At 39.6% G+C, this 26,092-nt stretch overlaps 7 protein-coding genes across 7 annotated transcripts; 4 read left to right on the forward strand and 3 right to left on the reverse strand.

Moving 5' to 3' along the window:
• Positions 1-612, forward strand: GCK72_016637 (uncharacterized protein; the record flags this gene model as incomplete). Its single annotated transcript, XM_053731601.1, has 1 exon — positions 1-612. The coding sequence occupies one exon, from the start codon at positions 1-3 to the stop codon at positions 610-612; it is 612 nt and encodes a 203-aa protein (XP_053580514.1).
• An 823-nt stretch (positions 613-1,435) lies between these two features.
• On the forward strand, positions 1,436-2,038 carry GCK72_016638 (uncharacterized protein; the record flags this gene model as incomplete). Its single annotated transcript, XM_003092344.2, has 1 exon — positions 1,436-2,038. The coding sequence occupies one exon, from the start codon at positions 1,436-1,438 to the stop codon at positions 2,036-2,038; it is 603 nt and encodes a 200-aa protein (XP_003092392.2).
• Positions 2,039-3,904: 1,866 nt separating this feature from the next.
• GCK72_016639 (uncharacterized protein) lies at positions 3,905-4,191 on the forward strand (the record flags this gene model as incomplete). Its single annotated transcript, XM_003092349.1, has 2 exons — positions 3,905-3,980; positions 4,034-4,191. The coding sequence occupies 2 exons, from the start codon at positions 3,905-3,907 to the stop codon at positions 4,189-4,191; spliced, it is 234 nt and encodes a 77-aa protein (XP_003092397.1).
• Positions 4,192-8,006: 3,815 nt separating this feature from the next.
• On the forward strand, positions 8,007-10,190 carry GCK72_016640 (uncharacterized protein; the record flags this gene model as incomplete). The annotated part of the gene is made up of 3 exons (XM_003092351.2): positions 8,007-8,825; positions 9,668-9,884; positions 9,934-10,190. The coding sequence occupies 3 exons, from the start codon at positions 8,007-8,009 to the stop codon at positions 10,188-10,190; spliced, it is 1,293 nt and encodes a 430-aa protein (XP_003092399.2).
• Positions 10,191-10,253: 63 nt separating this feature from the next.
• Positions 10,254-15,199, reverse strand: GCK72_016641 (uncharacterized protein; the record flags this gene model as incomplete). Its single annotated transcript, XM_053731602.1, has 8 exons — positions 10,254-10,349; positions 10,400-10,587; positions 11,512-11,638; positions 11,684-11,887; positions 12,318-12,383; positions 13,654-13,965; positions 14,016-14,153; positions 14,858-15,199. The coding sequence occupies 8 exons, from the start codon at positions 15,197-15,199 to the stop codon at positions 10,254-10,256; spliced, it is 1,473 nt and encodes a 490-aa protein (XP_053580515.1).
• Positions 15,200-21,727: 6,528 nt separating this feature from the next.
• On the reverse strand, positions 21,728-22,172 carry GCK72_016642 (uncharacterized protein; the record flags this gene model as incomplete). Its single annotated transcript, XM_003092365.2, has 2 exons — positions 21,728-21,862; positions 21,924-22,172. 2 exons carry the CDS (start codon positions 22,170-22,172, stop codon positions 21,728-21,730), a joined length of 384 nt encoding a protein of 127 aa, XP_003092413.1.
• Positions 22,173-25,586: 3,414 nt separating this feature from the next.
• GCK72_016643 (uncharacterized protein) lies at positions 25,587-26,042 on the reverse strand (the record flags this gene model as incomplete). Its single annotated transcript, XM_053731603.1, has 2 exons — positions 25,587-25,721; positions 25,794-26,042. The coding sequence occupies 2 exons, from the start codon at positions 26,040-26,042 to the stop codon at positions 25,587-25,589; spliced, it is 384 nt and encodes a 127-aa protein (XP_053580516.1).
• Between the last annotated feature and the right edge of the window lie 50 nt (positions 26,043-26,092).

Raw genomic sequence — 26,092 nt, forward strand, 5'->3', positions numbered from 1 at the left:
ATGGCTCCAAACCAAACTTTCGTTCTCCCCGCTCACTCTTCCGATGGACAATTCGACTCTGTCAGAACAAAAACCGTGGTCTATGCGGGAAAATCGAAGAAGACCAACCCAACCTCTCCAACCATCTCCGAGGAGGACGTCTTCGAGCTGAAAGTCAAAAAAGAATTCCCAGAATACATTGAGCGAAAGAAGGATAAGTATACTTGGAAGCAATTTTATTTGAAGCGAATGGAGAAAAAACAGAAGAAACAAGAAGAGAAGATGAATAAGCTGGTGTCAAAAATTGGAAAATCCTCCGCACTCCAGCAAAAATCAGCCCATAAAACCAAACTTATCGAAATTGGTGGTTCAACTTCAGTCAAGAAATTCGGTTCATCCTCGAGACTCCACTCACTCTCCACCAGTCAAGCTAGCCAGAAAAGGCCGACCACTCTCATTGCTATCACTGCTTCTGTCACCAAGCCGCGCCAAGTTTCCACTAATCTTCAGGGACCAACACAAATTCGTCGAGTTTCTCCAGTTCCCGTCACCCGTACCTTCACTCCGCATGGTGCTTCAACGAAGAAAACTGCTCCTCTCATGCGCAAAGCTCTCCAGATGATGAAGAAATAACTGTTAATAAAAATAATAATTTTTCTAATTCAACTTCTTTTTTAATAGTTCTTCCACCCTTTACAATCATTTTTCAGTGTTTTTCTCTTCTAATAAATCTTATAAAAAACGAATCTTGTTCTTATTTGGTTCCTGGGGTTTTTTTTCAAATGGAGTCTTTCCCAATTTCAGGATTCGATAGAGGCTTAACTATGCGCATAATTGGAAGCAGCTCACACAGCTGGTTATATTCTGCCACCGGAAATTATCTTTTTGTACCAATTTTATGCGTTTGTATATCAAATCTAGGTCTTCATTTTTGTAGTTGACAACTTTTTAGTATCTAGCTTCCCTGACAGTTTTTGTAACTAAACCCGACACTAGCCACATGGTTCAAGTAGATGACCCTTCTGCTTTTTTCTAATCGATACCTATACAGTTAACTACAAAAAGAAAGCTTTAGACTTTTTCTTATCTAATCTTTTTTATATTGCGGGTCAATCCGTATTACAGTGTGACTCCTTCTTCAATGTCCCAAGTTTCCCACAAAGTATGCTATTCATTGAGCTGTCATATACTCGTAAACACAATCTGATTTTCTGAGAAACTTGGATCATACATTTTTAATTATGTGAAGATACTGTACTGTGACGTGTGAATTCGAGAGTGCGAACGCGCCGTCAAGCCCCGCCCTCTCATTCGGAAGAGACATCAGTTACTCTCATTCAGTCATTCCCATTGACACACGACTACTGTCATAGCACACTTTTGCTCTCACTTATTATTGACTCTTACTATTTCTATTATTCCTTATTCTTCTTCATCTCTACTTCCTATTTTCAACATGGCTCCAAACCAAACTATCGTTCAAAATTCCGATGGTCAATTCGACTCAAGACGAACCCAAACCAAGTTGTTTGCTGGGAAATCGAAGAAGAACGCCTCTATCACTCCAACCATCTCCGAAGAGGATATTTTCGAGGAGAAGTTCAAGAAAGAGTTCCCTGAGTACGTTGAGAGAAAGAAGGAGAAATACACTTGGAAGCAGTTCTACCAGAAGAGAATGGACAAGAAACAAAAGAAACAAGAGGAAAAATTGAATAAGTTGACAATGAGAATTGGAAAATCGTCGGCTCTCCAGCAAAACTCAGCACCCAAGACCAAACTTATCGAAATTGGTGGTTCGACTTCAGTCAAGAAATCCGGCCAATTCTCGAAGATCCTCCCACTCCCTTCCAACCAAGGAATCCAGAGAAAACCGCCAACTATCCCAATTGCCACTGCTACTGTCAACAAAAGTCGCCAAGTATCTGCTCCCCTACAAGGACCTACACAAGTTCGCCGAGTTCCATCTGCTGCCGTCGCTAGGACCTTCACTCAACATGGAGCATCTACGATGAAAACAACTCCATTGATGCGCAAATGTCTCCAGATGATGAAGAAGTAATTGTTCATAATAATTTTGTCTTTTTAACTCATTTCTTAATAAATCTTATAAAAACTAACTTTTTTCTTATATTGTTACAGTTTTTTCAGATTTTTCAGATCAAATCCAATTTCAGGATCCGATTCAACGTATCACCAATTGTATTACTGAATTGAAAACACTTCACAACACATGTTATCATGTTTCGACACATGGAGCCTACATCCTTAAAATTTTGATGACACTTTTTATGGCTATCTGGGAACAATAATAATAATTTTGTCAATTTCAGGACCCTACAGTACCGCTCAAAAGTATATTAAGTTTTGCCTTTTTCAGTTGATAACGCCAAACTTTGAGATTGTGTCTTGGTAATACTTATTATCCCACCAAATAGATTTTTAATGGATCATACAAATAAAAGGTAGAGCTCCATTTTTGTAGTTGACAACTTTTTTGTACGGACAATCCCTAGAGAGTTATGGTCATTTTAAGGGCACAGCTCAAAAATAGCACTATTTTGCACTGAAAAGATTCGATTTGAGGGAGAAATTACTTCGACGATATATAACTTGCTAGGGAGTGTCCGTACAAAAAAATTGTCAACTTCAAAAATGGAGCTCTACCTTTTATTTGTATGATCCATTAAAAATCTATTTGATGGGACAATAAGTATTACCATGACACAATCTCAAAGTTGGACGTTTTCAACTGAAAATGGCAAAACTTAATATACTTTTGAGCGGTACTGTATCTGCAACCTTCTCTTCTTAAACCCACTAGGTATGGGGGGTGAATGTTTTGTAATTTGAAAAACGTTACAATTTTTTCATTTCTCACTAGCAAAAATGTCACGCTTTGTTGACCGTTAATAACTTTGTCCGTTTTTCACATTTTCACCTAATTTTTTTGCAACAATTAGGAATAGGCTGTCCCGTCATTCCTGGAAAATTTGGGTGTGATAACATCATTGGTGGCCGAGCTGTGAGCCGTAGAGTAAAATTCACTTTTTTAGCTTGAAAAGTTTGTATTTTTAAGTGTTTTTCAGTGAAAATACATTCGTGACCTTTCAATGACCAAGGCCAAACCAGTGACAAATTTAATTCCATTCATTTCAATTAGGAGTAAGTATGCGGCGATTCCCTCTTAAAGTCCCGGGAAGCATTTCTGACACAGGGCAACAGGGCCGAAGGCCCGGTTTTACTCTGGCTCAGGGCCGCAGGCCCTGGAACTCTTGAAGACCCGGGAAGCATAGCGGACCCCGCCGGCAGGCGGGTGACGCTAGTCTAATTTCTTTCAATAAATCTTTTTAAAAATATTCCTTGCTCTTTCAAAGCCTTCTACATATCTCAGTGACTTTTGCCCCTATACAAAATCTAAAAACATATTCAGAATCCTCACGCCTTCAGCTTTTCAATGATATCATGATAGAAGACACAAAGTAAACATCCATCTTGATCTGATCAGATTATAACTGTGACCATGTTTCTTCTCACAAATCAGAAATGGATATCACTTATTACAGTGTCACGCGTTACACTGATAACAAGGAAGGGAATAATTCAGCGAAGAAAGGAGAAGAAGCCGATGATGTCATCGTCATCGGGGACTGGTCAAATTGATTTGGTTTAATTTTATTTACTTCGAAAGAAAAAACTAAAGAACGAAATTCTCGAAATGAATTAGACCGACCGTTATCATTTCAAAGTCAGAAGACCGTCACAGAAAGGTAAGGTCATTTTTGTCTTCTGACCTTCTGGTCAGAATCGAAAAGAAGATGACGTTTTTTGGCGAGACGAAGTCATTGTAGGGCGAAGAACAAGAAATTGTGGGCGGAGTCTGGAGTGGTATAAAAGCAAATAGAGATTGTCACTTGATATCATCAACATGATTTCAACGACTTCTCTACTTCTTGTGGTGCTTTTCTGCGCTATTTTGGCTATTGTTGATGCCCAGTGGGGATGTAAGTTTATTCCAGAACTCGATTATCTAAAAAAGAATATATCTGAATTCCAGATGGCGGCCCATATGGAGGATACGGAGGCGGACCATACGGAGGATATGGTGGCGGACCATGGGGAGGATACGGTGGTGGATGGAGAAGAAGACACTGGGGAGGACCATGGGGAGGCGGTTACGGAGGAGGACCATACGGTGGATGGTACGGAAAGTAAATACGCTCTACTGGACACTGGAGATAATTTTTTTCCAAAAAATTGTACAAACAACTCAACAACTCACAACACCCCTCTGCTTTTTCTTGTCATAGTATTTATTCGTTTTCAGAATGAATGCCTTTTTCTTTGTTTGATTTTTATTTTGAAAATTCCTGAAAGTCACGCAGCGCCCAAGAACTGGCGACTCACCAGCTTATCTTGGCAGCGAAGCCAAGTTGCCGACTCGGTTGCGAGTGACGCAGCCGGTAACGAGCCGGTCGCCACGCTCCGAGCTACCGGGGTTCAATCCCGGCACCCCTGTTTTTTGACGTTGTAAGGTTTTTGTCGCTTTTAAGATTAGTAAGGAAGTTACTCCAAGCTTCAAAGATATCAAATTCAAGAGTTTCACCAAAAAATTTTAACAAAACTTGATGTTTTTAAATAAAAAGATCATCACGGTCAAGTGGTCAATTGGCTATCCCGTAGCATTAAGAAATTAGTTGTCTAGAGAAAAAGGAAGAAAAAGGGAGAAGGAAATTAAAATGTGACCCTGACTTTTTGACCTCCACAGTAAAGCTAGTATTTCGGCTAACTGGTGTAAAATTTAATGACGTTTTGATAATTTCACGTAGTACAGTATACCTATGGTCAGCGCGCTCTATCGTAAAGGTTGGAAAATGAATTTGAATTTGCGCTCTGTCAAACTCTCTGTGCAGCATAATTGCTATAACTCAAACGTGCCAGTGCGCTTTACGGACAATTAGAGCGCACCTGCATTATACAAACAAATCAAGTTAATTACGTGATTATGTTATGAGAAGAATCACCAGCGCTTATCAAAACTTAATCCCCCCGTATCTTTCTCTTTCTCACTCTGAGATTCAGATTCAGGTCAAAAACCTGTCTGAGACAAACTTGCTAACCTTTTCTCTCTCTCTCTCTATACAAATCCCCGAAACAATTAATCATGGATCTCCTGGAGAGAGAGACTATGTTACAATCTCACTCCTTGATTGGATGGACTCTCTGTTCGGAATTCTGAAGGAAGAAGAGGAGAAAGTGTGATTCGCCCCGCCGACGAAAGACGACAAGATAATCGAGATATGACTAAGAACACGTTCCCTCTTCGCGGTTTTTGCAAGTTTCTTTCCCCGCTAAGCATGGGGAAAAAGTCTCGGGAAAAACGGTTTTTTCCCATTTTCCTAATTTCTCTTTTTTCAAATTTTTGGGTGTGCCTCCCCTCTCAAGAAAGATTGTATCTTATCTTGGTTTATCCATCATTTCGTTTCACCTTCAATTTCAAAAAAAAGAAACACTTTCTCCCTTTTTTTTCGTGTGTCCGGTTCATAGTATAGATTGTTGTGTTGGTGGGCTTTTGACCCGTTCAACTTCCTCTTTGCTAGTTTTAAGAGGGGATGAGTTTCAATTTTTTTGTAAATGTAACTTTTAACATGCCTTATTGAACTCAAAAATATAATTACGCTTCACCCATTTTTGCAATACCACCGCTCAGTTAAGCAAACTATGCGTCAAAATTGCAAAAAAAAGTTGTTTAAAGGAGGACTGAAGTCATATTTTTTATTTCAGATTCTGATACTTCAGAAAATTCTGAACAACTTTCATCATTGGAGCATGTGCTAAAAATCGCTCTAAATGCCCTAAATTCACGTTTTCCCGGCTCAAAAGGAGCCTAGGTGGAAGAGTTTTCCCATGCGAATTTTTGCCCCCGTGTAGTCCTCTCGGACAAAATTATTTCTTTTTATTTCTCGATTTCTCGTTTTCTTGCTTTTTTCAACAAAATTTCGTGTTTTTTCTTCTTTTTTTACGATATAAATTGAAAAAAAAACACGAACACGCTCGGTGGTTTTTCACTCAAGGTTGAGCGGAATTTCGCTTTCCGCCTTCCACCATTTTACAACTTTTTTACTGACATTTCTTGAGGCTTTTTTTGCAGCAAAGCTATCACTTTTTACCATACTTGCAAACCGGGCCGGCGCCTAACTCGCTTCAAACTGAGTTTTTTGAGCTCAAAATATACCAAAATGTAGATCTCAACGAGTTCTATGTTCCAGACCTTTTCCACCGGGAACCACAAAAGCGGGAAATACAGTTCGAGGAGAAAGGGCGGAGGCGCGAAAAAGCGGTGTAGTTACTGTAAAAAAAAACTTTTTTGCAACCGACCTTTTCTCCCCGAATCGGATTTCCCATCATCGTTTTTCGACCCGAACGGCCGGATGACACGTATGGATTCAATTCCCGGTTTTAAACCGTAACAGTTTTGATACGGGCTTTTCAAATCTGTGTGGGATGGATATTTGTTATTGTGCCGCGGGCCGGGAAAAAGTGCCAAAAAACGCAAAAATGGCCAAAAAAGCCATTCTAGCCCGGCCCGCGGCACATTAACGAATAGTCATCCAGCCCGTAGTGGGTCTAAGACCATAATAGTCTTCTATATCTGCGATTCCCCTCCCACCTGCTCAGATGCTCCCAACAGTTTTTCAACCTGTCCACACAGGTCAATATGTCAACACAACTATTAGTAGGTATCAGATTTCAATTCCTCGTTTCTCAAGCTCTCAGCTCCTCACTAATGTTTCTCTGTTTCCTAGCCGGCCGTTACTCTCTATTCTTTCTGAAATATTTCCTATTAGTATTCAGACAAGTGTTCAATATAGAACGGAGGAGAAAAACAAATGAGGGAGAGGAAACAGAAGGTATAATTGGATTTTACTCTATTTTTGCATATCTGATATGACACCCCTCCTCCTCTCCATTTCCATTATACAATTCCGTTTCCCCACTGATAACTCTTATTATTGCGAAGAGATGGAGACGACGACACTCTTTTGTTGCCGATTTGAAAGGGAGGGGGATCAATTCAAGGTCTCGGAATCGGAAGCCGGAGAAATAGTGTGGGAGAGTGAGAGACGCAGACAGTGAATAGAGACCACCCCGAGAAGTTATCACATTCCTTCGGCCAATTCTCTTTCAATCCGTCGTTCGGGCCTAATTTTATTTTCGAATATCTGAACAACTTCATATTCCTTCTGATGACTTTTGATAAGGAACTTTAATTTTAAATTTTTTGAAAATTTGAATTTTTGTGTCGTTTTTATGTGTCTGGCGCTCCGTTGATGCGTATTTCTTTATGTGGTTCTTGACGCTCTCTATTCAATCACTTTTTGAGAAGAATTTTGAAACTGGCGTGCCTTCGACGCGTTTTTCTGTAGGCGTTTCTTAAAGTCAGGTTTTATTATCAAGTTTCTTGTAACACTTGTTTTAGAAAAAAATTTTCAAGCTGGCGCACCTTTGACGCGTTTTTCTTATGGGGTTTTCTGAAATCAAATGTAATTTAACCACTTTTTAAAAAGAATTTTGAATCTGGCGCACCTTTGACGCTTTTGGTTAATTTGTTGACAATTTGAGTTTATTCACTTTTTAAAGCAATCTTACAAAACCTGACTGGCGCATCTTTGACGCGTTTACAGTAATACCGTTTTCACGGACGAAATTGGAAGTTAGACTAAATATCTCCGTTGCGTTTCTTTAAAGAATTCCGAGGCTGGTGCGCCTTTGACGCTTTTCTAAATTTTAAAAAGTGGTGATAATGAGTCAAACTTCCCTAATAAGAACCGCACGTTTTAAAACTAATAAAAACCGGTTCTAATCCGTCCCAGTTCTAGATTTGAATTCTTCTTAAATGCTCCAATTTCTCAAATATGTTATTCCCCCCGAATGCAATTTTTTTTCTAGAAAAAATATTCCCCTTCCCAAAATCTAGTGCTCAATCTCATCTTGCACTTTTTCTGAGTCCACAAAACCCATTTTCAGTAATGAGCCAGCAGCCAAAGTCCTACTTCCAAAACGTGGACACCCACGATGAGTATCACGACGACGGCGCGCCAGCTGGCGCCGAGATGACCGGAACCGGCACTCTCTCAAAACAATTCCAACCAAAGAAATACAAGGATGGCACGAAAATGTGGAATGCCGAGCAATCCGGTGAAGAGACCTATTCATACACTCCATTCAAGGCAGCCACACTGAATCGGACACCCAAACCAACGAGAGATTCAGTGCACAGTGGGACACTAAGACCTCCAAAGATGTCTCCATTCATCTATGCGACTGATAATATAGAGCAAGTGTCCCCACCATCTGCTCCAGCGACGCCGAGGGTTGGAAGAGCCCGACCGGAGAGTGCGGCTGGGGGGACAATGACAAGGGAACAGAAGTTGACTTGGGGCAGACCGCCTCCACCAGGACAGCACTTCAGATCCGCTTCATCTATGAGTCACGGAAGACAACCACATAGTGAATTTGTTCCGATTTCAATGGGGCCACCGATGCATCCGATGGCTCAGAGGTTCCCATCGTTCAACACAATTCCACGGGATCCCAGGGATCCCATGGAAGCAATGCACGCGGCGCCGTTCTATCCTCACGGGCCACCACAGGAATTCCAAATGCACTCTCGCCCTGCGTCCGCTGTCCCATCGATGGGACACCCTGTCCCATTGTCCCAGATGGGAGCATTTGTACCGGCGGCTATGATGGAGCAGAAACCGTCGCCAAGGACAGTGGCAAATCAGCTTGCGCAGAGATCGAACTATCTCAGCTGGAATATGATCAGTTTGGTTTGCTCTTTGCAGGTTAGTTTTTCAAATTTTTGATATTCGAGTTTATCAAATCTAGTACTCAATTTTTGTAGTTGACAATTTTTTGATAGCTCAGCTAGGTTTTGAGATACGGGCCTTTAAAGTAAAGAAAAAGAGAGAAAGGGGAAGGGTGCAGAGAAGCGAGAGTGTCTGACTGTCTGCACTCTCTCCCCCTTTCTAGTTTTAACGCTCATCTTTGAAGCTTTATATCTCAAAAGCGAAAGTAGTTATCAAAAAGTTGACAAGTAATAAGATGTGTGAAATTTCATGCTCTACAATTTTGTAGTTGACAATTTTTTGATCGCTCTGCTAGGTTTTGAGATACGCGTCTTTAAAGTTGAGATGCTGCAAATGTCGAGAGAGGGAGGAGGGTGCAGAGAAGCTAGCCTGTCTGCTTTCTCTGCGTCACCCTCCTCATCCGATCGGGTTGCCTATCTTTGAAGGCTTATATCTCAAAAACTGGAAAAGCTTTCAAAAAGTTGTCAACTGCAAAAATTATCTACATTTCTGGATCTTTATTTTTCCAGTTAAAAATTTTTTGGTAGTCCTTCACGGTTTTGAGATACATGTCTTCTAAGTTGAAATGCTGCAAACGAGAGAGAGAGAGAGGGAGGGCGCAGAGAAGTTAGACACTCTAGTTTATCTGCGTCTCTCGCTTCAAGTTGTTTATCTTTAAACGAACATATCTCAAAAGCTAGAAAAGTTATCAAAAAGTTGTCAACTGCAAACATAAAGTTCTTGCTTAGGGCTATTGAATGAATGCAAATTTGAAACAATTGAATTGTCCTGGTGTCCGATACGAGCTCTCAAACTTCACCAATGTTTTTTTATTCCAGGTCCTCGTGTGCATTGGAATCTTCTCCGTCGGATGCGCCCGAATCTTCTGGGGTTCTCTTTGGGCAATCGGCATCGAGATAATCTTCGCCACTTTTGCTCTTTTCCCACCGCTTGTCGGTATGTACGCGGCCAAGAAAAATAGTTACTCGGCTGCTTTATTTTGCTTCTCTACAAACGCTCTGCAGACAGTTTTTGCTGTGGTTCCATTTATTCTTGGTGAGTTTGCTTGTCACTTGCGCTCTAATGCCAATTTCCTTTTTTCCAGGCCTGTTCCCAGTCTTCCCGTATATCTTCCCCCGTGCCGACGCGAAACTTTTCGTCTCTGAAACCGAACCCATCGTGTGCGATTTCATTCTGAGTTTTCTGGTAATTCTGGAGACAATTCTAGCGTTTTACATGGCTGTACTTGGATGCAAAGCAGGCGGATCGTTAATGAGTTCTGTGGATGATATAAAACTACAGAATAATATGAAGGAGGCATTTGAAAATGGGCATGATGGGTTGCCCTTTAAGAACATTTGAATATTTAAAATATTTATTTTAGTACAGATTATGTATTTAATAAAGAATGATATATTTTTGGTTTCATATTTTCACATTGATTCTTGAACCCGTCTGGGGCGCGACATCAACATTTTTAGGCGTCAGACGAAGTATGTCACGATGGATATGTTTTTTGATCTGAAAGTGCAATTATTATAGTTTTTTTAATTCCATGCTATAAGCCTCACCGGATTACTCAGGACATACAGTAACCACGGATGCATTATAGTGAAGAGATCACTGATCAATGGAAGGCCGTAGGTGTGGAAGAAACTGTACATCGGGTAGGTTGGGTAGCTGCTGAGGATGAAGGAGATGGCGGCTCCGAGGAATAAGACAACGGTTGTGACGATTATAAGGATGAGGAAGTTGATTTCTGGAAAATTTTTAGTTCAAAACAAAGAAATTCGAGCTCAGACCCTTTCTGGCTTCGAGGAAAGTATAAACATGCCCCATTTCTGTTTATTTCGATAAAGTTCTATACTATAATTTTCGTTGCGAGACCCGCCATAATTATACTTATTCGAAAGGCGTTGACGTGCTGATTTCAAAAGTGTTGTCAAAATTGAAATTGAGTGAAAACTGAGCAAGATACATCGATTTGAAGGATTTCCAGATTTTCGAAAAGTTTCGAAAATTTGAATAGGGTCAGGCAAAGCGCAAGGGGTTTCGAAACATAGAAATTCGAGCTCGGCTCATTTCTGGCTTTCAAAGAAGTATAAACATGCCCTATTTTTGTTTATTTCGAAAAAGGGAATCTATGCGTCTTTAAACCTTAAACCTACCAGTTTTCGTGGCGAGACCCAACATGTTACAAACCTATCCATGATTGTACTTATTTGAAAGGTCTTGACGTGCTGATTCTAAAACTATCAAAAATTTTTAGTTTTGACCAAAAGTGAGCAAGATACATCGATTTTGAAATTTCCAGATTTTCGAAATGTTTCGAAAATTCAAAAAGTAAAAACTGCACTAACTTTTTCAGTTTTTGAGTATTCATCAGAATTTTTGCAGATTCATGTTCAGCTAGTTGTGACGGTTCAGAAAAGTACCCACAAGCCATGTTATGAAGCATTTCGGGTCCCACCACGAAAACTACCGTAACCCAACCGCCATCGTGTCGAGACCTAAATTGCGTCAAATCATGGCTTGTGGGTACTTTTTTGAGCCGTCTCAATTGGCTGAATATGAATCTGCAAAAATTTTGGTAAATACTCAGAAACTGAAAAAGTTTGCTCGTTTTAAATGCATTTTGTTGTTTTTGTGCTCAAAAAATAAGTCTCAAATTTCAAAAACTAACCCATTTTAGCCTTGATCTCTTTGGTAGCCCTTACAACCAATATCAAACTAGTGGCGTTGCAAATTATTGAGCACACCATACATCCGATTTGGAATACAATAAGTGGGGTAAATAGAATGCTAGTTGGCTGAAAAAGAACTTGTCCTCGTGAAATACACGGTGAACCCCTTACCAAAGAGCAGGAAAGCACAAAAGTGTCATCCGATCGTTTACCAAAAGTACAATCGCTTTCGAATAACTGTCCAGTACTGATGAATGGCAAGAAGTAGATCACAAAAATCAACACGAATGAATAATTCCTCCAGAGCGGTTCAAACAAATAATGATTCCATATAATTGTCATTCTATTAATCGATATGATAGTGGTAATAGCATACTGTACATATGACAAGTGATACATCATACAGTACAAAAAATTTGAAATCAAGTTGCTCGATAACCAGGTATAAAGAGGGGACAGGAAGCAGGTCTGACAGGTTACCGAGGACAGTTTAAGAGTGATGAAAGTGACGCAAGTGGTCAATAAGTTCATGGAAAAGTCTAGAAGGTACCAGACGAAAAACGAGGATTTCAAGGTTTTCCAATATTTTATTATGACGAAAACCGTTGCGAAATACAGTATAAGTGAAGGTATCGAGTAGATGAGAGCTAGAACGAACAGCCACATTTCGAGAATGAGATTTCGAAAAAAAGCCAAATTTCTGATTGTGTTAACGAGATAAGGGCCTCCCAAAAGGGGACCAAAAGGTGTTAGACACAGAAAAAAGTCAGAATCAAGTGATTGAGGCGTCTGCTACACGGCTTACAGAAGTTGGCACGAGACATCCACAGCAGTGGAAATTGAACATGATGCCGGTGACAAGCTTACGGATCTGCAAATTAGAAATTGGGAAAATGGACTTTGAGGAATCTGGAAATCCTCGAAATTTAGTGGAATTTTGAGCCGAAAGCCAAGAAAATCAAGTGAAAACGAGCAAAGTTACAGATTTTCGAAACTTTTCGAAAATCTGAAACATCTTTAAAGTAGATGTATCTTGCTTAGTTTTCACCCAATTTCAGTTTTGACAACACCTTTGAAATCAGCGCGTCGAGACCTTTCAAATAAGTATAATCATGGTTTGGCGGGTCTCACCACGAAAACTGGCTAGTTTAAAGGCGCATAGATTCCGATTTTTTTCAAAATAAGCAGAAGTGGGGCATGTTTATACTTTTCTGAAAGCCAGAGACGAGCTGAGCTCGAATTTTTAAATTTCTCAAAGAGAAATTGTGATGGAGGCGCAGAGAAGTCAGACACTCTAGCTTTTCTGCGCCACCAATCTATCTGCCTGTCTTCAAAGGCGCGTATCTCAAAACCCTGCGGAGCTATCAAAAAGTTATCAACTACAAAAATAATCTACATATCTGGATCTTTATTTTTGTAGTTTAAAGTTTTTTGATAGCTTTACTCAATTTTGAGATACACGTCTTCTAAGTTGAGATGCTGCAAACATCAAGAGAGGGCGCAGAGAAGTTAGACACTCTCGCTTCTCTGCGTCTCTCTTTTTTTCATTGTGTTGTTTTTTTATGAGAGCGCATTTCCCTCTTGATCTATCCGTATTACCTAAATCTGTACGCTTTGGTCGTGATGTGACTTCGTGACACTGCTTTTTTTAGTACCGTACCCCATAGTCCACAATTAAAAGTACCGTACCCCATAGTCCTCAGTTAAATCTGCCCTGACATACCCCTGTGTCTCAGGTTCACTATACGATTGGGTTCAGTCTGAGGTTCAAATATTTTCCGTTTTTTTCCCAATAGTATTTAAATTTTTAGGTCAGAAAAATATGAAGTTTGGGTGTACCCAACGATTGGATAAGTGCGCTCTACGGTACAGCTAAGAAATTCATTTTTTAACAACATTATGAGTTTCAGTAGAGCGTGATTACTGAATTTCTTATTGCCAATTCCTGGAAAGTTCAGAGATCATATTATCCTAAATATTTTCCTGCTCAAATGTTAAAAGAAACTTAAACCCCTTCCCCCTGACATCATCTAATTAATTGAGACAATTCCCAGCAGTCTCTTATCTACGTATACCTATCCCCAAGGACCCCTTTCCTCTCACTTCCTCATTCTGATTTCTTTTTTTCTCCAAAAACTCACTGGTTCCGAGAACGTCATCAGCACAAAAGGTTGAGCAAGCGATAGTGCATCGCTGACAAATGGTAGACATAGATTTGTGAGTTTGAAGAGATCAGTGTTGGGTACGGCGTTTCTCATGGCCAACGTTAAAAGGGTGCCGATGATTTGGATGATACCGGCAATAAGGGATACCAGGCAGAATTGGATTTCCAGTTTTCTTGTCTTAATAGGTAGCCGTCTAATCTTTATAAATGTCACTGCATTTGATACTAATGTGATGACAGAGCAACCGCACATGAAATAGAATAGAAATGAGAACAAACTGAAAATGGGCTGCAATAAGTTATAATAAAATATATCTTTGAAGGGAAGGGACAACTCACACAACCACTAGTCAAATCAAATCGATCCGATGTCTTGTTATATTTGAAGAAGACGTCATAGAGGAATACTTGGAAGGTTACGAAGAAGGGGATTGAGACGATTAGAATCATCCATAACCAACTGAAGCGGCGCCATTTCTGGAAGTGGTTAGGGAATAAGGGGATAAGGAATCTTTGAAAACCGGAAAATTCAAAATTGAGACGTTTTGCAACTGGGAATTTTGGCCACTTTTTGGTACTAAATCTCGAAATTTCAGATTAAAAAAAACTGATTTCTGGAAAACCCTGAATTCCTAGAGAACACAAAATTAGAATTTATCGCCTATTTCTACCCACGGCGGCGCGTTTTCCAGAAAATATGCAAATTCACGTAAGAAAATTGTCGTAAGTTGGGACAAGAGTTGCCAGATGCCAACTGTCCCAATTTGCGAAAAATGACGGTTTCAAAACTTCCTTGTAGTTACAAAACGATACAGTTTCAAAACGGACCGGTTTGCAACTGTTTTTGTTAAGACAAAGGTTTAGCCAACAACATGAGCCACTAACATGAAAATTCAGGTGGTCGAAGTTTTGCGCCCTCAATTTTTTGTCAAACCAATCCAAATTTTTCTGAATTTTAGGTGAGTAGGAAGCTGAAAACGTGAGGATTCTGAATCTGTTTTTAGAATTTTTCAAAGATTAAATTGAACCAAGATACATGACTTTTAGTACTGAGTCTCTATTACATGTTGAAATGACAATGTACTTGAGACTTTGTATCTCGCACTATTTTGGCGCCAATTTTTTTTGAAAACTGTTTTAGAATCCTTTTTTCTAATTATCTTTAACAACCAACTACCTACCTTTTCAAAATACTCCATATTAATAATAATAGTCATTCGATTAATCGCCACTACCGTAGTCGTGCCATATTGCACAAATGCCATATGGAATTGCAGAAAGAACTGACATTGCAACTCGAATGTCGTCTCATTCTGACTCGCAAAAAAGTTTCTAAGTCTACTATCCGCACCGATCAAATTTGGGAACCGTATTGATAAAAGAGTGTTGAAATAGGTCAGCATATTCATCGCATACTCGAACATATAAAATTGATAGAATGAAGTTCCAATAGTGGTCCATTTGAACCGTATTATAATGACAGTAAGTGTGTAGATCACAACGGATGGGATGGAATAGACCATTGAAATCAGAAAGGATATCATTTCTAACAAAACGGGAAGAATGAGGAGACACTTTATATATGTATGAGGTAGACAGAGAACACTCTGGGGACGATGAGTTGTCTCAAAGATGAAAATGAGGTGGAGTTTCACCTACAGCGAAGGAATAGAAAAGGGGGAACTTAAGAATTCTATGCATATTCTTCAGTTTCAGCAAAGAAAGTTATATAATAAATAGATAATTTCCTGAACTTTTTCTTGGCTGGTCATCTGAAAATGTGCACACGCCCTATGGCTTTTTTCATCATGAGTTTTCTGAAAGTTCAGCGTTCCCACAGAATGTTTTTGTCTGAATTTCAGAGAGTGAACACTCACTGAGAACTTTTCGACTTCTCTTCATTTTCCAACTCTCTTGTTTTATGTTCAGTGGAGCGCGGTTGCATAAAAAGTTGACAGAGTTCTAAAAACGTTTCAACAGGGCATGGTTTTTACAATCGCGCTCTACTGAAAAGAAAATAATTTATTGCTCTGGAATTCAAGGGGTGTCTCGATAGAGCGCAACTGGGCGCCTCCCTCAAACACTTTAGAGAATCCCTATAGCTCAAAAATTCAAAAATTCTGAAAATTCCTCACAAAAATTCCTTATATGCCCGAAAAACTGAAAACACGAGGATTCCAAATCTATTTTCCCTTTTTCTCTACGACAGAGCAGATCATCAACCCCAGAGTACGGTATTTCAATTTTTTTCGGTTTTTCACTATTGTCCAGCTCTTCCAAATTTATATTCATTGTGTAGATAAAATCTGGGACTTTATTTTGGTAGTTGACAACTTTTTGATAGCTACTCTAGCTTTTGAGATATGAGTCTTTAAAGGTTGGGTAAAGGGAGAGAGCGCAGAGAAGCGAGAGTGTCTGACTTCTCTGAGTCTCTCCTTTTACACCATTTTTGTGGAAACATATCCGTCTTATTCTAGAATTTGTCATCCCATAAACAACATTCACAATATCTTCCTAATTAGTTTGTTTACTTCCTTTTCCCAGACATCTCTTTGCACTTTTATTCAGAAAAGCAGACATTGAAAGTAATCAGCACAAACGTGCGTCACAATTCGAAAGTGCATATTCAATTTTAGTTGGTTATGGATCTCACTTGGAACATTTGACTTTCGGATTTCAGAGGGGACAAACCGAATAGTGACTTGATTTCTTTTCGGATCTGAAAACTTCACATTCACTTTTCAGCACTGTGAGCCAACTCACCGAGCCACAAAAAGATACTAGCAACCAGGGCTGGACCAAGGAGAGACCATCACTAGAATAGGGAAGAATCATCAAAAGAACGCCGAGTACAGATGACGTTGACAGAAGTGTGATAGCTATTGTTAGAGCTGTTCCAATAATTTGAACGAGGCATGTGATGGAGAGAATGATAAGGAAATTAGATTCCGCCTTCTTCTTTTGAACACTTTGACTTCGTAAAAATAGGACGCTGAAAGAGTTGAGCAAGACGCAGAGGGTTGTCGTGATAAACATGAATGGGATGAGAATTGAGTAGAGTTTGGCGACGGGCTGGAAAGAAAGAAAACACTCATTTATCTCAAAAACTACTGTAGCTATCAAAAAGTTATTAACTACAAAAATGTTCTACTAGTCTAGATTTCTATTTTTGTAGTTGAAAGTTTTTTATTAGCTCTTCATCCTGCAGAGATACGCTCCTTTACAGAAAAGTACCGTAGAAGGCGAGAGTGAGAGACGCAGAGAAAGGAGACACGCTCGCTTGTCTGCGTCTCACCCTAGAGATACTTAACTTTGAAGGTGCGTATCTCAAAAGCTAGAGGGCTTATCAAAAAGTTATAAACTGCAAAAATGCTGTATTCGACAAGATTTTTAATTTTGTAATTGGCAACAACGTTTTGATAGCTCTGCTAGGTTTTGTGATACAGGAGCTTCACAGATTGGAGGGATTTCCCTAGTGTTTCCTAGACCCTATCTTTGAACGCGTATATCTCTAAATCTAAAAAAGTTATCAACAAGTTAAAAATTGCAAAAATATTTTACGTAACATTTTGCGCATTTTCAAAATTGACAACTTCTTTATAGCTATTCTAGCTTTTGAGATATGGGCGGTTAAAAATGAGACACAGAGAAAAGAAACACTTTCCGTAAAGGTGGATATTTCAAACTCTAGAAACGCTATCAAACAGTTGTAAATTACAAAAAAATAATAAAGAAAAACTCACAAAACCCGGTGAAACCAAGGAAAACGACTCGTCCTCTTCAAAATACATCACTTTAACTTCATACTCAAATACTATATAAGTGTTGAAAAACGGGAGAAAATAGATTAAAATAATGAAAAGCCACGTGAATTTTCTCCAAATCTGTTAAAAAAGAAGAAGTTTTTTGACCCCCTTTGTTTGTTTTTTACCGGTTCAAAAAAACTATAGTTGAGTAGCACCGAGAGTCTGTTCAAAGACACAAGGGTGCTTATGGAGTACTGTACATATGCCATATGGACGCCCATGGTAGCAATGAATTTTAGAAAACGGAAGTTAGCCAAATTCTTAAAAACGGGTGCCATGAAACAGTCATAACAGGTGATACTGCTCAATCTGATAGTGAAAAACGCATTGAAATACGTGAATAAATTCATGAAACCATCGAAAACATAGATTTGAAAATACGATGAATCAAAGGATTTTCTCTTGTTGAGAATCACATAAAACGTTAGAAAATATAGAATAGTTGATGGTAAGCCATAGGCTACTGATGCAATGAATGATATCAGGGGAACTGTGGGAGTTGGCATTTTTGAAAAAAGAAATGGCGGAAGTGAAAAAAAAGTTTATTTAAAGCAAGGTACGCACGTCTGTTAGGGTGGGGTTATCAAGCGGAACAAAGAATTAGTGAAGCAAAAAGTGATCTGTTGGATGGATACACAAATTCAACTTGTGACAGACTGGATTTGTAGGATTTTATTGGTTTTAGGTTTCCAGCCAAATAATTGTTTAATTTCGGTTCTTATCTGAAAGATATGGAAACATTTTTGTAGTTGGAAATTTTCAGGCAGCTCTTAAGTGTTTTGAGATATGTACCTTTGAAGTTGAGAAGAGAGAGAGTGCGCGCAGAGAAGCTAGAGTGTCTGACTGTCTGCGCTCTCTCACCCCCACCGGTTGCCGTTGAAAGCACATATCGCGAAAGCTAGGAGACCTATCAAAAAGTTGTCAACTACAAAAATGTAGAGCCGGGTAAGGAGTTCATTTTTGTAGTTGACAATTTTTTGATAGTATTGCTAGGTTTTGAGATACGGATCTTTAAAGTAGAGAAAAAGAGAGAAAGGGGGAGCGTGCAGAGAAGCGAGAGTGTCTGACTGTCTGCGCTCTCTCTTCTCCTTCTCCACTCCTCACCAATCTTTGAAGGCGCGTATCTCAAAGCTCTGCAGAGCTATCAAAAAGTTGTCAACTACAAAAATAAAGATCTAAACTAGTAGAACATTTTTGTAGTTGACAACTTTTTGATAGAGCTTCAAGATTTCGAGAGACGTCTCTTCCACTTACCGCCGCACTAAAGCATAACAGCAACCATGGCTGTACCAACGATAATCCGTCACTTGTGAATGGTAAGATAAGTGATAATTTCATCAAAACAGGAGACACTTCCAGCAAAGATAATGGCACCGATATAATAGTCCCTACCAGTTGAAACCCACACGTGATAATTGTTATGAGTAGAAATTTGGATTCTGCTTGCTTCCTCTGAATGTTCAAACCACGAAGGAAAATTACACTTGCAATATTGAAGAATATAGTTAAAGACATTGCAAGGATCATGAAGGGAATTAATATGGAGAAAATTTGGGTGACGGGCTAAACGGTTATGTTAACGCAATCCTCCTGCAAACCTTACCAATTCTGGAGAAATCAAAGAATACTGATCTATGTCGTCGAAATATGTGATTTCTGTTTCATAGTAAAATACAATTTTGGTGTTTAGAAATGGCAGGAAGTAAATCAAAATGATAAAGAGCCACGTGTACTTTTTCCAGATCTGGAATCGTCAATGGGGCGCACTTGTGCTCTCAATACTAACCGGCTCAAAAACATGTGATTTCAGCAGAACAGATAAGCGATTCAAAGAAACCAAAACAGTAATTGAGTACTGCACATAAGCCATATGATATAACATTGCCAACACAAAATTCAACGAGATGAACCTCCCAACATTTCTGTAAACCGGTGCCAACAAACAAGTGTTACAGGTGACACTTGACAGTCGAGAGGTGAAAAGTACGTTCAGGTAGGTGAACATATTCATGAATCCATCGAAAACGTACAAGTTGAAGAATGAGGAATCAAACTTTTTCTTATTTTTTTGGATGATAATGATTGTCAAAATGTATAAGAATACAGAAGGGAAACCGTATAAAATGGAGAGGGTGACAGTGATGGAAGCGGAGGACATTTAGTTGGAAATGGAAGGGGAAGAAGATTTTTCTTGAGGATTTTCTGAGAATTTGGCATTATTGGAATGTCATGAGAAAATGATTAGGGAAGTCGAGAGTTTATTTGTGGAAAGGTCTGACAAAGAAAACGCGCTCTAGTAACAATAAAGACAACGCCATTGGTACCTTTTTCTAGTTTTCTGTGTTAAAAATGCTTTTAAAAAATCACGTAAACAAAGAAAAAACCGCTGAAAATCGTATTTAAAATAGTCGAAATTGCTGAATGATCGATTTTGATCATTTTGGATTGTTTTTGGCCGGTCTTGGCTCAAAAATTCTTAATTTCAGCATGAAAATTACAAAATTACAAAAAACAACTCAAAACTGTTAAAAAATGTTGTGAATCACTTAAAATCGGATAGAATACCGCTAAAAATAGATAACGGTAGTCTCCAGGCCGATTTAATTTACGCTTCGTATCCTTCTAGCTATCCTCTGAGTCGCTACGCAGCAAATAACTTCAACATTAATTTTTCGAAAATCCTAATCGTCGTTGTGTTATGGGACGTTTCTGAGCAATTACGTTCTCACGCACATCAATGAAATCATTCATTGAATTATCAAATATCAAATGGTTACCGATTGAACCTGTGATTTTTTTTTTAAATTAACTTCCCAACCGAGCGTTTTCTTCATTTCCGTTCTTATCTGAAATTAAAATCCACATCTAATTTTATCCAGTTGGCTGCCTTACCGCTGAACTGAAACACAACAATAACCACGGCTGAATCAAGGATAGTCCGTCACTCATGAATGGCACTATCAGAGCGAGTTTCTCAAGAAAATCGGATGGTTCCAGATAAACAAAGCATATGGACATGATAGTTCCTATCAGTTGAAACCCACACGTGATGATCGTAATGAATAGAAATTTGGATTCCGCTTGCTTCCTCTGTATACTCATTCCATGAAGGAAAACTACACTGGCTATGTTGAAGAATATAGTCAAGGACATTGCAAGGATCATGAAGGGGATTGAGATGGAGAAAATTAAAGAGACATTCCGAAACTAATTGATTAGGTAAAGGCCGTAGTCGATTTGTCTTTATACCAGGTCCGGGGAGACTAACGAATAACGGCTCAAATCTTTGATATATTTCATTTCTGCTTCATAGCGAAACACGTTTTTGTATTGAGAAATGGAAGAAAGTAAATCGAAATCATGAAGAGCCACGTGTATTTTTTCCAGATCTGGAATTGTCAATGGGGCGCACTTGTGCTCTTATTACTAACCGACTCAAACACATGTGATTTGAGCAGAACAGAAAATCGATTCAAAGAAACCAAAACAGTAATTGAGTACTGCACATAAGCCATATGATATATCATAGCGAGTACAAAATTAAACGAGATGAACCTCCCAACATTCCTGTAAACCGGTGCCAACAGACAAGTATCACAGGTGACACTTGGAATTCGTCCTGCGAAAAATACGTTCAGGTAGGTGAACACATTCATGAATCCATCGAAAACGTACAAGTTGAAGAACGAGGAATCAAACTTTTTCTTGTTTTTTAAGACGACAATTATAGTAAGAATGTATAAGGATACAGAAGGGAGACCGTATAAAATGGAGAGGGTGACAGTGATGGAAGCGGAGGACATTGGAGGGAATGAAAATGTCATAGTATTTCTGGAAGGCTTTCTTTTTTATCCAAGGCTTTCCCAAAGCTTAACATTTGAAAATCGTCAAATGTCATGAGTAAATAATACTTTTTGTTTTGGTTTAGAAAAATCAAAAGTCAGTTTCCTTCCATAGTTTTCAAGCTTATATTATTGTTATAACAGAAAGTCCAGTGCTACAGTAACCGTGTGTTGTAATTACGCTCTATTGAACCCACGTAGTTTTTATTGAGTCGGTACGCACCGAGTTTCTAGAAAACTGTCAGATTGGTGTAGTAATGAATGTCCGCTCCGTTTCAGCACCTGCCAGTGCGATAGAGCGCATTTTCTGTGCTGTCATAAAAACATGTTTAAAAAAATCAATTTTCACTTTACATTATGTTCAATCAAATGACGCAGTTTATGATTAGCTTCGTAGCGCTCCTCAAGGATTGTACTCGATCGGCAGATTCTTGCGACGAACCATACCGTCTCCCTGGAACCACTCACGACGGAATTGCTTGGCCGCACCATCCGGGGTGTTGGTCCACTCGACAGTGATACGGTCGTTGTTGGTGTCCTAAAACATGGAAATTTGGGTTTTGGGATCCACAGATTCCTTGGGGTTTTAGGGGTTTTACCTCCTGTCCGAAGGCGAAGGCGTCACAAGAGACAGCCAAAAGAACAGCCTCCTTTGGGTCGAGCACTCCGCATGGTGGATCCACTCCGAGACGCTTCATGTTGGTGGTCTTGATACCGTAGCCAATGCGACGAGCCGACGAGTTGATCACCTTGATGTGGTAGGTGTGCTTGTCGTCGTACGGGGCGTTGAAGACGATCTTCGCACTGGGCTGGGTCTGGATGTCTCCTGGTGGGACGGATTGAGCCATGGTGTTGGTTGGGAAGTTTTTGACAAACTGTGAGGTTTCAGTGGGGAGAGGGGCGCCTTATATGGAATTTCCCTTATCTGTGCTCTAGATCTTGTGGTCTATATGAGTTGGAAGATTGGAAAGATAAGGGGGGAGAGGTTACGCGGAAATTAAAAAAAATAGTGAAGGGATAAAATTGGATAAAAACTGTAAGAGTTCACGGAAACAATTAAGTATCACATTTTTTGAGAATTTCAAGTTCCCGCGCTTACGAGCTGTCAATAGCGCTCCACTGAAATTGCAACCAAACTTCTCATGGAAACAGTGGTTACGCGAGTACTGGGAGAAACCAGTTGAGGAGTAAGAAGACCTTTCGAATAAATTTAGAGTTCTCGGAAGACTGCGGTTTATGATAGTCTTTCTGAATCCAGGTTCAGAAAAACCAAGTGTTTAGTAAATACGCTACACTGTATATTGGAGTTTTTTTTGCCTATTTCTTAGACACTCAAAAAAATTCAATCTGGACAAATTAATGTTGTTTAACATCAAGGTCTTGTTGGTTTAAAATTGCGAGAGGTTTCTCCAAAATGAGACAGTTGTCAAGCAGAGTTGTTGGGAAGTAAACTCGGAAGTTAGAGGGAAGTGAGTTTTATTTCGACAACATGAAACGAACTTCAAAAATATAAAGTTAATATGTTGTATTGATGGTCTTACTACCCTTCGAGCATAAAAATTTCCGAAATTTTTCTTATCCCCTATCAGTAGACCTGAAAAAGTCTCCACTTCCGACTTCCGACTTCCGGATTTCAAATTCGGCTGCTTTTTCGGGTCTACTGGCAAGGGATAAGAAAAATTTTGGAATTTTTTATGCTCGAAGGGTAGTAATACCATCAATACGACATATTAACTTCATATTTTTGAAGTTCGTTTCATGTTGTCAAAATAAAACTCACTTCCCTCTAACTTCCGAGTTTACTTCCCAACAACTCTGTTGTCAAGTACTTCGGGGTCTCACTGACTTTTTTTTTCAAAATATCAAAAGGAAACATTACATATTTACGTTGATCCGTTGGAAATCATTCTCGATCTACAACTTCTTCAAAGTATAACTGTTTTTTTTCAAAACCACGGAAGAACATTAAAAAACAAGGTGTACTAGTTGCGGCAATGGCACAGGCTCCGGAGTTGAGCAAAAGTCTTGAAACTTTAAATGTGAACACATCAGTCCTTGTACTTCAGTTTTGTAGTTGATCATTTTTTAATGCGGATTTTCCCTGAACTGATGGACTACACTTATCATGAAATGGTATTTTTCTCTCTCTCTCTCAATAGTAAGCCAGGGAGGGGGTCCTACACAGGTAAAGTGCGCTTCAACCGTATGCGGATGGACCAGGTTTCTGGTCCGTAACTGATCCGTTATGGCTATTTTCACGACTGGCCAGTCGCGTACGGTCCGTTTCCAAAAATCGCGAACGGATAGAATACGGCTCTGAACTTTCGCGTGGAAAAGCAATTGACTCGCGCGCGGATGGTATACGGATTCGCGTACGGATCCGTTACCGATGGCTGAGGTCTGAGGGACTAAAGACTGCACCCTCTTCCATCTATTTTTTCTTGCTGAATTATTTATTTTTCTTGTTTGTTTTCTAATTTTGAACTTTTTTCATTCGCGATCGTTCAAAATCTTGCTTAAAAAAATGTTAATCGCATGAGGATTGCATCGGAAGCCGTCGATATATTTGACTTTCCATGGAATTATCCTAAATTTATTACTTTTCAGAAAATGATTAACGGCGACAGATGGAAAAGATGGACGTTCGGGCCTCCGCCAGCTGCATCAAATGGATAAACGACTAACAATGGAAGTAAGTATCGCCAATACAAAATAATTTTTTAATCAAATTTTTTCAGAATTTCGGCAGTTAACGAAGGAAATGGTGCAGAGTTCGAATGGAACGATGCGGTAAAAGGAGCTACAAAATTGTACCGTACTCTCAATATTCCGATTTCAGGGGTACAAGAACGGTGAAATCAGAAGTCATCCGCCGTCTCCGTCCCAGATTCGAACCTATTTTTGTGAACCTAATTATCCCAATTTTATGTAATTTTAAGTATTTATTTATGTATTAATTATGTATTTATGTATTAAATGTTATCTCTTTCAGAATAAACAAAATAAAATATCCATTTCGTATGGTTTGACTTGAAAAACCGGGGTTTTGTAGTAAATGAGAACAAAAATAGAAGGGAGGAAGCGCTCGCCGTTACATTCAATCCGTTCGCGAACCGATCCGTTACTGATCGCATACGGGCCCACATATGATTCCTATGCGGACCGCGCGCGACTTGCGGTGCATCCGTAACGGGTCGTTCGCGACTCACCTGTGTATAAAAAAGTGACAAACTGACTAGGGAAGGTCATGGACTCGGTCTGGAGTTATGGTTCGTGACCTATATCATTTGAAAGCTGAAATCACGCTGATTCCAAATATATATTCAGTTTTTGCCCTCGAGGCCTGAAATTCAAGAAAAAGAAGGTCAAAGTTCGGAAAAATGACAAATTATTGCCTTTCTGACACGCGAAAAATGTTTTGAAACTTTCTAGCGATTTTCGCGTGTTAAAAAGGCCATAATTTGTCATTTTTCCGAACTTTGACCTTGTTTTTCTTGAATACCAGGCCTCGAGGGCAAAAACTGAATATATATTTGGAATCAGCGTGATTTCAGCTTTCAAATGATATAGGTCACGAACCATAACTCCAGACCGAGTCCATGACCTTCCCTAGTGAGAAAATAATGTGCTAGGTTCAAACATTTTACTCACAAAATTTCATGTTAACCGGGCCATTTCTGAGCTCGTGGTGAGTTGTTGAAGTTCCAAAGTTTTAGCTTTGGTGCCAACAATATATATATAATGCTTTTCTTGGTAAAGATGCACAAAGACTTTTTTCACAAACCTATGAGGCCGATTTTCAAATTCAACGACAAGAGCTAAAAATTTGATTTTTGCCTGGAAATGACAACAGAAATTTCTGGGCGAACGGTATTTTATAGTGATGACTCGAAATGCCTAATATGTTGCTCATTCCATACGCTATTGTAACGCGAGTTTAAGTGCGTCCTCTTAAACCGTGTTATCGAGAGAACTGTGTTCTGTTGTGATAAATATCTATTTTTTGCACAGCACAATTTTTTTTATCGCGATACACGAGCTATGCTCATCCTCTTTTCAGTCACTTGTAGATCGCTTATAAGTGAGTGCTCGTGGCTCCATTGTAAGATGCATTCTGCCAGTATGCTCCGTAGACGTTAAAGCACATGTGATATTGAACAAAAAACTAGAATAGAATACAACCAAACAATTTATTTGCAGTTTTATTTGTGCTGGCCAAGTCTCGGACGGTTCGAGTTGCTATGATCGACGTTGATAATCATTTATGGGTTGTACTCAATCGGCAGATTCTTGCGACGAACCATACCGTCTCCCTGGAACCACTCACGACGGAATTGCTTGGCGGCACCATCCGGGGTGTTAGTCCACTCGACGGTGATACGGTCGTTGTTGGTGTCCTAGAAAAATACAGATAAGATTCGGGATCGAGGGATTCCGGGGGGGGGGGGGGGGGGGTTTAAGGGTTTTACCTCCTGTCCGAACGCGAAGGCGTCACAAGAGACAGCCAGAAGAACAGCCTCCTTTGGGTCGAGCACTCCGCATGGTGGATCCACTCCGAGACGCTTCATGTTGGTGGTCTTGATACCGTAGCCAATGCGACGAGCCGACGAGTTGATCACCTTGATGTGGTAGGTGTGCTTGTCGTCGTACGGGGCGTTGAAGACGATCTTGGCACTTGGCTGGGTCTGGATGTCTCCTGGTGGGACGGATTGAGCCATGGTGTTGGTTGGGAAGTTTTTGACAAACTGTGAGGTTTCAGTGGGGAGAG

Source organism: Caenorhabditis remanei, chromosome V, assembly GCF_010183535.1.
Source record: "Caenorhabditis remanei strain PX506 chromosome V, whole genome shotgun sequence".
NCBI lineage: Eukaryota > Metazoa > Nematoda > Chromadorea > Rhabditida > Rhabditidae > Caenorhabditis > Caenorhabditis remanei.